Genomic DNA, 10,155 nt, shown 5'->3' on the forward strand with positions numbered 1-10,155 from the left:
CATGACCATGGTCATAGAAGCAAGAGGGGAAAAGCTTACAGCAGCTGGTATTCCCATGTGGTCTCCCATCCAAGTACTAACCAGGCCAAACCCTGCTTAGCTTCCGAGATCAGACGAGATCGGGCGTTCTCAGGGTTGTGTGACCGTAAGCGATTACAGAAATCTCATCAAGACTACTTATGCGACTTCATCTATGTTGGGTTTCAGATGACACACTAGTAACGTATAACAAGACCATAGTCATAGAAGCAAGAGGGGAAAAGCTTACAGCACCTGGTATTCCCAGGTGGTCTCCCATCCAAGTACTAGGGTTAGGGTTAGGGTTAGGGAATTTCCATTGGAACACTGATGAAAGTGCAAGGCTGAAAATTGAAATAAATAAATCTGGCAAAGTTGCACATTTTTCGGCTTGCATTTTCATTTTTGTGCCCACCTGTGGCCCACCCAAGTCTGTGAAAGCTAACCCCATAAATGCGCTGATTGGAAGGGGTGATATTGTACTCGGGGTTCGATCCCCCGCGGCTGAGTGAAGCCTTTCCAGGGAACCATGCAGATGCGATGTACCGCTGCACTACTTCTTGGCTTTGGAGTTATGGTAGCCCTGAGCCGGCCTTGTGGTGTGGTTGAGCTTGGTCAACCAGTGGTAGCTGTGGAAAATTGGAAAATTAAAGTCCAACTTGTTCTAATAGTGGTGGATGCGAAAAGTTGGAAAAAATGTCTAAGTCCCACTCGGTCTACCAGTGGTAGGTCGGAAAAGTGTGAAAAAATTTCTAAGTCCTCACTTTTGGTCTACCATTTCACGATATTTCTAGTGAGGGTGGCAAGCTCCAGGATTTCGAACCCCCTTCGGCCGACTCTCTTATCCGACGAAGGTGCACCTCTGTCGGCCTCGGAGCGGGTCCGCCCGCGCTCTGGAGGATTTTTCGTCGGGGGGATTTCCAAAGGGGTGCCGTCGGGCTAATGAGGAGAGTGGCAATGACTAGGGGTCCAAGCACCCAGGGCTGGTTCCCAAGGGGTCCCAGACTGGTGGATGGAGCCCAGGCTTGGGTGAGTCCTCCAGGGCTGGTTCCTGAGGGTCCCAGACTGGTGGATGGAGCCCAGGCTTGGGTGAGTCCTCCAGGGCTGGTTCCTGAGGGTCCCAGACTGGTGGATGGAGCCCAGGCCTGGGTGAGTCCTCCACGGCTGGTTCCTGAGGGTCCCAGACTGGTGGATGGAGCCCAGGCTTGGGTGAGTCCTCCAGGGCTGGTTCCTGAGGGTCCCAGGCTGGTGGATGGAGCCCAGGCCTGGGGGAGTCCTCCAGGGCTGGTTCCCAAGATGTCCAGGCTGAGGGCTGAATCCCAGGCTTGGTGGACTAAGTCCAACTTGGTCTACCAGTGGTAGGCTCGAAAAGTCGAAAAAATGACTAAGTCCAACTTGGTCTACCAGTGGTAGGCTCGAAAAGTCGAAAAAATGACTAAGTCCAACTTGGTCTACCAGTGGTAGGCTCGAAAAGTCGAAAAAATGACTAAGTCCAACTTGGTCTACCAGTGGTAGGCTCGAAAAGTCGAAAAAATGACTAAGTCCAACTTGGTCTACCAGTGGTAGGCTCGAAAAGTCGAAAAAATGACTAAGTCCAACTTGGTCTACCAGTGGTAGGCCCGAAAAAGCTGAAAAAATGACTAAGTCCCACTCGGTCTACCAGTGGTAGGCCGAAAAAGTGCGAAAATTTTCTAAGTCCTCACTTTTGGTCTACCATTTCACGCCAAAAACTAGTGAGGGTGGCGAGCTCCAGGATTTCTGACCCCCTTCGCCCGACTCCCGTGCCCGACGAAGGTGCACTCCGGTCGGCCTCGGAGCGAGTTCGCCCGCGCTCTGGAGGATTTTTCGTTTTTCGCCTTAATTCCAGCTCCAATAGCGTATATTAAATTTGCTGCAGTTAAAAAGCTCGTAGCTGGACCTCGGGAGTGGGCTGGCGGTCCGCCGCGAGGCGAAATACCGCCTGTCCCAGACCCTGCCTCCCGGCGCCCCCCGGATGCCCTTGGTTGGGTGTCCGGTCCTCAGGGGTCCGGAGCGTTTACTTTGAAAAAATCAGAGTGTTCAAAGCGGGCACCAAACTCGCCTGAATGCCTGAGCTAGGAATAATGGAATAGGACTCTGGTTCTATTTTGTGGGTTTCCTGAACCAGGGCCATGATTAAGAGGGACGGCCGGGGGCATTCGTATTGCGCCGCTAGAGGTGAAATTCTTGGACCGGCGCAAGATGGACGAAAGCAAAAGCATTTGCCAAGAATGTTTTCATTAATCAAGAACGAAAGTCGGAGGTTCGAAGACGATCAGATACCGTCGTAGTTCCGACCGTAAACTATGCCGACCCGCGATCCGGCGGCGTTATTCCCATGACCCGCCGGGCAGCGTGCGGGGAAACCAGAGTCTTTGGGTTCCGGGGGGAGTATGGTTGCAAAACTGAAACTTAAAGGACTTCATGGAAGGGCACCACCAGGAGTGGAGCCTGCGGCTTAATTTGACTCAACACGGGGAACCTCACCCGGCCCGGACACGGAAAGGATTGACAGACTGATGTCTCTTTCTCGATTTTATGGGTGGTGGTGCATGGCCGTTCTTAGTTGGTGGAGTGATTTGTCTGGTTAATTCCAATAACGAACGAGATTCCTTCGTGCTAAATAGTTACGCGGCCCCCCGCGGTCGCGGTTAACTTCTTAGAGGGACCAGTGTCGTATAGCCACGCGAGATGGAGCAATAACAGGTCTGTGATGCCCTTAGATGTCCGGGGTTGCACGCGTGCCACAATGGCCGGGCCAGCGTGTGCCTACCCTACGCCGAGAGGCGCGGATAATCCGCTTTAACCCGTTCGTGACGGGGATTGGGGATTGCAATTATTCCCCATGAACGAGGAATTCCCAGTAAGTGCAGGTCATCAGCTCGCGCTGATTAAGTCCCTGCCCTTTGTACACACCGCCCGTCGCTACTACCGATTGGATGGTTATGTGAGGTCCTCGGATCGGCCACGCCGGGGCTCCTTCGCGGGGCCTTGGTGCTGTGCTGAAAAGTCGATCGAACTTGATCATCTAGAGGAAGTAAAAGTCGTAACAAGGTTTCCGTAGGTGAACCTGCGGAAGGATCATTACCGGGATCGGGGTTGGTAGTACCTCCTGGTAGGTACGACTCCCTACATCCACAAGCCCTCCTTTCAACCCACGGCCCGACGTCGGGAACTACAGGGATTCCCTTCGGCCTGTAATGACTTGATGCAAACCGGTGTCCTGAGAACAAAAAAATGTTTTACGGCCAAAGGGAGACGGGTACCTGGCCCCCGAAGTCCGTCTGCGGGGTTTCTCTCCAGAGGCGGCTCGGCGGCACGGTTTGATGACCCCGAGTTCGCTTCGGCATTCCGGGGCGCCCGTACCCGCGGCTGCCGTAAAACATTATTTCAACCATCACTTTTGTGTCTGTTGGCTTTGAAACAAAAAACCATAAAGAGTACAACTCTTAGCGGTGGATCACTTGGCTCGTGCGTCGATGAAGAACGCAGCCAGCTGCGAGAACTAATGTGAATTGCAGGACACATTGATCATCGACACTTTGAACGCACATTGCGGCCCCGGGTCAATCCCGGGGCCACGCCTGTCTGAGGGTCGCTATTCCAATCTATCGGACCTTTTCGTTTTGTCTCCCTCTTCCCTCCGGGGAAGAGTAAGAGACGGTTCGAGGGGACCGCGGCTGGAGGTTCGAAGGTGCCCGCTCCGAGGCACCTTCGTCTTCCTAAAAGCAGACTCGGTCAGGTTCCCTTCTCGTTTGGGACTCGATAAAAGCCGCTCGACGGGCTTGATCGTGGGGGAAAGACTTTCGTCCACCCCTCTCGCCTTCGTCTCCGTTGCCCAGCGATGGGTCTCGGAGGCCGGCTTTCCACACACCGTCCTCTACCGTTCCTCGTTCCGGCGAGGGAGAGGTGGCGGCGATCCGTGGAGAGACGTCGTAGCGACGGCTGCCGGTGGGTTTTACCCTCTCTGGCTGCCCGTTATGCGCACCGTCTCTCCGTCGGCGGATCTCCGTCCTCCCTCTCCTTTTCGTTCGGGCCGAGCGCGCGGCAAAAGAGAGGTTAGTAGGAAATGCTCCGGTAGAAGGCGAAGAGGGGGGCTTAAGTTTTTTCTTGCCGTTTTCATCCCGTCCTCCGGCCGAATCGAACCTCCCCGTCTCGAAGGGTTCCTCCGAACGGTTTCCAGCCAGACCGCGAGGGGTGGTTCCCGCCCTCCCTCGCGGCGGCGTACGCCTGGCGACGACAGCCCTTCGAGCGCGACCTCAGATCAGACGAGACGACCCGCTGAATTTAAGCATATTACTAAGCGGAGGAAAAGAAACTAACAAGGATTCCCCTAGTAGCGGCGAGCGAAGAGGGAAGAGCCCAGCGCCGAATCCCCCGTCCTTCACGGGCGCCGGGACATGTGGCGTATAGAAGTCCGTATCTCTCGGCGCGGGCCGGGGGGCCTGAGTCCTTCTGATAGAGGCTCAGCCCAGGGACGGTGTGAGGCCGGTAACGGCCCCCGCCGCGCCGAGGTCGCGGTTCTTCTCGGAGTCGGGTTGCTTGGGAATGCAGCCTAAAGCGGGTGGTAAACTCCATCTAAGGCTAAATACTGGCACGAGACCGATAGCAAACAAGTACCGTAAGGCAAAGTTGAAAAGAACTTTGAAGAGAGAGTTCAACAGGGCTGAAACCGTTAAGAGGTAAACGGGTGGGGTCCGCACAGTCCGCCCGGGGGATTCAACCCGGCGGCGGTGTCGTACCAGTCCGCCCGGCGAGCTCCTCCCGCGAGGGAGGCCACCGGCGGGCTCGGGCCAACGCCCGCCGTCGGGCGCATTTCCTCTGCGGCGGTGCGCCGCGACCGGCCTCGGTTCGGCTTGGAAGGGTCAGAAGGCGAAGGTGGCTCGCGAGCTCCGGCCCGCAAGCTTTACAGCGCCCTCCCGCCCCGACTTCGCCGCTTACCCCCGGGGCCCCGGTGAGTACCTCCGCGCCTTCCTTCCCCCGCGGGGGAGGGATGGGGCCCCTCCATCCCCTGCGCGTGCCGTCGACCGGGCCGGACTGTCCTCAGTCCGCGTCCAACCGCGTCGCGCAGCCAGGGCGGGGACCGGCCTCCGCACAAAAGGGCGCTCGGGGTCAGCGGCGATGCCGGCTACCCACCCGACCCGTCTTGAAACACGGACCAAAGAGTCTAACGCGTGCGCGGTGGCGCAGAAGCCTCAGGCGCGGGCCCGGGTGGAGCTGCCGTGGGTGCAGATCTTGGTATGTGAACAGCAGTTGAACATGGGTCAGTCGGCCCTAAGGGATGGGCGAACGTCGTTCGGAAGCGTGGGGCGATGGCCTCCGTCGCCCCCGGCCGATCGAAAGGGAGTCGGGTTCAGATCCCCGAACCCGGAGTGGCGGAGATAGGCACCGCGAGGCGCCCAGTGCGGTAACGCAAACGAACCTGGAGATGCCAGCGGTTGCACTGGGAAGAATTCTCTTTTCTTTGTGAAGGGCAGGGCTCCCTGGAATGGGTTCACCCCGAGATAGGGGCCCGCGCCCTGGAAAGTGTCGCGGCTCTGGCGGTGTCTGGTAAGCTCTCGCTGGCCCTTGAAAATCCGGGGGAGAGGGTGTAAGTCTCGCGCCGGGCCGTACCCATATCCGCAGCAGGTCTCCAAGGTGAACAGCCTCTGGCATGTTGGAACAATGTAGGTAAGGGAAGTCGGCAAGTCAGATCCGTAACTTCGGGATAAGGATTGTCTCTAAGGGCTGGGTCGGTCGGGCCAGGGAGCGAAGTGGGGCTGGACTCGAGCCGCGACTGGGGCAGCGGCTGCCCCGCGCGTCCCGTTGTTCCGCCCCTCGTCCGGAAGCCTCGGAGCGCATCGCGCCCGTCCTCTCTCGTCGTCCGGAGGCCCGGCCGTTTCTTGGCCACGACTCGGAGCAGCGGCCGCGACTCTGAGCGTGCGCCGGGCCCTTCTCGCGGATCTCCCCGGCTACGGTGTTGCGTCGGGACCTCCGCGTCCGTCCCCTCCCGGTTCGCGCCAGGGGGGGGTCGCGGCGTGCGGGAGAACCCTCCCGGCACGGCGCCTCGGCCGGCGCCTAACAGCTGGCTTAGAACTGGTGTGGACCAGGGGAATCCGACTGTTTAATTAAAACAAAGCATCGTGAGGGCTCTAAGCCGGTGTTGACACGATGTGATTTCTGCCCAGTGCTCTGAATGTCAAAGTGAAGAAATTCAATGAAGCGCGGGTAAACGGCGGGAGTAACTAGCACACCCCGGAGTCACAGGAACGGGAGACTCCGGAGAGAGAGCATTGAGCATCGTGTCGCAGGCCTCCACCTCCACGTGGTACACCCGGTAACATCCCACTCGTTGGGGTGGCTAAGTGAGGCCGATCATGTGCAACCTGCCGACCCAATTGTTTCCTATTCGAGGGTTGGCAGGGAGGGGTAGTTCGTTCGATGCCTCGATCGCTCAAGGGAGCCGAGGATGAGGGCTGTATGAAGGGACCCACCTCACAAGTCACGAAGGCAGGTGACTGGCACAAGTAGGTTTCCCGCCTGGGTAGGCAACTGCGCGGCCCTCCGTGGCCACTGTGCACGGTGCGCTCCTACCCGACCCAGCGGGTTAGCCTCCGGAGGGTGAAGGTAAGAGCAGCTACCTTCTAACGGTGCAAAGTTGTTCGGGGATGGCTCGGCCCGCCATCCATAGAAATGGCTGAGATGGTCCCCGACTGAGGTAGAGGCGGATAACGGTCTCTTAGAATCGACTCCCGGGGTGAGACAGGCATCGGAACACAGAGACTTACAGGCATTGACAGGACTCCCTCTCCTCTCCTAGGGATGCCCAGGGGACTTGTCCAGGGCTGAGGCCCAGGACTGGGTGAGTCCTCCAGGGCTGGATGCCCAGGGGACTTGTCCAGGGCTGAGGCCCAGGACTGGGTGAGTCCTCCAGGGCTGGATGCCCAGGGGACTGGGGATGACTAAGTCCAACTTGTTCTACCAGTGGTAGCTCCGATAAGTGGAAAAAAAATATGACTAAGTCCAATTTTGTCTACCAGTGGTAAATGAGAAAAGTGGAAAGAATGACTAAGTCCAACTTGGTCTACCAGTGGTAAATGAGAAAATTGTAAAAAATGACTAAGTCCAACTTGGTCTACCAGTGGTAGCTCCGAAAAAGTGGAAAAAATGACTAAGTCCCACTCGGTCTACCAGTGGTAGGCTGAAAAAGTGCGAAAAATTTCTAAGTCCCCACTTTTGGTCTACCATTTCACAGAATTTCTAGTGGGGGTGGCGAGCTCCAGGATTTCTGACCCCCTTTCGGGCCGACAAAGGTGCACTCCGGTCGGCCTCAGATTGAGTTCGCCCGCGCTCTGGAGGTTTTTTCGTCAGGGGGTTTTTCAAAGGGGTGCCGTCGGGCTTTCAATGAAAATGGCAATGACTAGGGGTCCAAGAACCTGAGAACGATTCCCAAAATTTAACTAAGTCCAGCAGGACTTAGAAAATTTCTGAACTATTCTTTTGCAATGGTGAATAAAGGACCCTTATATGCCAGATTTGTACCTGACTTTGAAGCTACCCTGTTCGGCCTCAGCCAGTGCCTCTGGTCCTTTGACTCTCTGGAGGTCGCATGAAGGTTTTGGATGGGTCGCATGTAGATTTTGTATACCCAAATATGTGAACTCTACCTGGGGTATAAAATGCAAAGACATGTGGCTAAACTTCCAGCCCTGGAAGTGATAAAATGAGGCCAAATTGAGGCTTCTGTATACCCAAATATGTGAACTCTACCTGGGGTATAAAATGCAAAGACATGTGGCTAAACTTCCAGCCCTGGAAGTGATAAAATGAGGCCAAATTGAGGCTTCTGTATACCCAAATATGTGAACTCTACCTGGGGTATAAAATGCAAAGACATGTGGCTAAACTTCCAGCCCTGGAAGTGATAAAATGAGGCCAAATTGAGGCTTCTGTATACCCAAATATGTGAACTCTACCTGGGGTATAAAATGCAAAGACATGTGGCTAAACTTCCAGCCCTGGAAGTGATAAAATGAGGCCAAATTGAGGCTTCTGTATAACCAAATATGTGAACTCTACCTGGTGTATAAAATGCAAAGACATGTGGCTAAACTTCCAGCCCTGGAAGTGATAAAATGAGGCCAAATTGAGGCTTCTGTATACCCAAATATGTGAACTCTGCCTGGGTAGATAAGGATAAAGATGAGGCCAAAATATGGATGAATTATGCCAGTGGTAGACCAAAACTATAAACCATTGGTAGACCCAAATGAATACAAAAGACACACTGAGACCATCTTTAAAATTGTATAATGGATGGTTTTATTGATTATCTGGAGAGCAGCTGCTTTCACTGGATGAACTTTCTGGATCACTAGATGCATCCAATGGGTCTGCAGAGCTATTCAAAGCCTGTGTCCGAAGGTCCCTTATGCGGAAAACCTCACTGAGATTGGGAACATCAGTGTAGAACCGCTAGGCTGTGGAGATGTCGTGGCACATGCTGTTACACACCAGCAGCCTGTCCGAGTGTGACAGATGTTTCTTGGCCTGTAAGGAGAGAGAGAGACGGTGTAAATGTTGGATGTACGAGGCTGGTGATCGCAGTGAGATGCAGGGGCAGCACTCACCTCTATGGCGATGGATGTACGGATCAGGCTGAAAGCAATGTCCCCAGTCATGCCAGCAACTTGCCAGGCTGCTCTCAGCATACGGTTCAGCTTCTGGACCTGCTTGCCGTTCCACTGGAATATATACGGGCACTGCTCTCCACCGTAGAGGCTGGATATATCTGCCAGGCCTCTGAGCCAGTCAGCTTCCTTTGGCAGGAGAGCCAAATACGCATTCCCAAAGGCTCTGTCCGTCTTGTGCCTAGCAACCTAAGGGTGAGAGATCCAACATGAGTAACACAAATAAAAAGCACAATCAACCAAGAGAGAGTTTACCCAGTACTTACCCACACCAGGGTGCGGCCGAGTGGGTCCTTTTCAGCCTCCAGCAGGTCAGCTTTGGTGATGTTGCAGAAAACGATGGGGCGGTGGCCGGTGAGAACTGCTAGGTACCCCGCAACATATCCCTGGGCAATTCGGTACAGTTTTGAGGTTGGCTTGGTGCGGTTGTCATCCATAACTCTGGGCAGGTTACGCTCGGCGTTGCGTATGAAGGACTGGAGCTCAGTGCTGGTTCGGAGGGACTCTGATTTCTTCTGTTTTGCTCTCTGCCGGTGGCTTAGCACTGCCCTGGTGTTGTCACGGCTCAGCCTTCGAAGATGCAGCAGAATACGTTCCAGCTTGTTGGAACTAAGACCAGAAATCTCTAAGTGAAAAGCCTTGAAATGGTTCACGAAGGCAGAAGCATTGAGAAGCATAACCTTGATGGATGTTGGGGCATACCCTTTGTGAGCTAGGTCGGCTGGCCACTGCCTCAGCCGTAGAAAATCCTCCAGAAATTTTAAGTTCTTGAGCTGCTGGTCGGAAAAACCTGCAGCCATGTGTTGGAGAAAGCGCAGTGAACAAACCTTGACAAAAACCCAGTAAGAGAACCACCATGTTTGTGTGTAGCAGTCTTCCCGACGCAGAGGCTTGGTCTGTGGCCTCTTTTATAGGCCGTGTTTGGGGCAGGGCCACATCCGGCGCTGGCTGTTGTGCAATATGCAAGTGCTGGAGTTGCAAGTCCGGGATCGGATTGCACATTCTGGGCAGGTGAATGTGAAAGAGGAGCGTAATGCAATGGATCCCGAATTAGGGTTAGGGTTAGGGTTAGGGTTAGGTATAGGGATAGTTGCGTGGAGTGGCCCTTATTAATTCGACCCTCATTTGCATGAATTTGCATTCTGCCATCTGATTGGCTATGAACTTTCAAAGTTTAAAGCAGAATATCTTTTGTTCTGTAAGTCCTACTGAGGAGTGAGATGGCTCATTTGAACCAGCAAGCAGAGTTCTTTTAAGTAATGAATAATGAATTATACTGTAAAATATGAAACAATAAATTGTTTATATATATATATATATATATATATATATATATATATATATATATATATATATATATATCCAGCTAGGGATGCTGATCACAACTATGTAGGTCCCATGTAGGTCACACCTACGGAACTACATTTGGCCTACGTTGACTTCTGTGGCA

At 54.2% G+C, this 10,155-nt stretch overlaps 1 protein-coding gene and 2 non-coding genes across 3 annotated transcripts; 1 reads left to right on the forward strand and 2 right to left on the reverse strand.

Annotated features, from left to right (window-relative positions):
- Positions 1–32: 32 nt before the first annotated feature.
- Positions 33–151, reverse strand: LOC125788712 (5S ribosomal RNA). Its single transcript, XR_007429761.1, has one exon. It is a non-coding gene; the product is annotated as a 5S ribosomal RNA (ribosomal RNA).
- Positions 152–3,480: 3,329 nt separating this feature from the next.
- On the forward strand, positions 3,481–3,634 carry LOC125788713 (5.8S ribosomal RNA). Its single transcript, XR_007429762.1, has one exon. It is a non-coding gene; the product is annotated as a 5.8S ribosomal RNA (ribosomal RNA).
- Positions 3,635–8,313: 4,679 nt separating this feature from the next.
- LOC125788710 (uncharacterized) lies at positions 8,314–9,505 on the reverse strand. The gene is made up of 3 exons (XM_049472699.1): positions 8,972–9,505; positions 8,646–8,894; positions 8,314–8,565 (listed from the first exon to the last, which is right to left on the reverse strand). Exons 1-3 carry the CDS (start codon positions 9,503–9,505, stop codon positions 8,491–8,493), a joined length of 858 nt encoding a protein of 285 aa, XP_049328656.1. The 3' UTR covers positions 8,314–8,490.
- Positions 9,506–10,155: the final 650 nt, after the last annotated feature.

This window comes from Astyanax mexicanus, unplaced genomic scaffold (assembly GCF_023375975.1).
Source record: "Astyanax mexicanus isolate ESR-SI-001 unplaced genomic scaffold, AstMex3_surface scaffold_109, whole genome shotgun sequence".
NCBI classification, from domain to species: Eukaryota; Metazoa; Chordata; class Actinopteri; order Characiformes; family Acestrorhamphidae; genus Astyanax; species Astyanax mexicanus.

Excerpts from the sequence above, each read along its gene's own strand:
- LOC125788710 (XM_049472699.1), bottom strand. The coding sequence starts at position 9,505 with ATGGCTGCAGGTTTTTCCGACCAGCAGCTCAAGAACTTAAAATTTCTG. Across the intron at positions 8,895-8,971 it reads TCGGCCGCACCCTGGTGTGG|GTTGCTAGGCACAAGACGGA; the intron begins GTAAGTACTGGG and ends TCTCACCCTTAG. Across the intron at positions 8,566-8,645 it reads GTACATCCATCGCCATAGAG|GCCAAGAAACATCTGTCACA; the intron begins GTGAGTGCTGCC and ends CTCTCCTTACAG.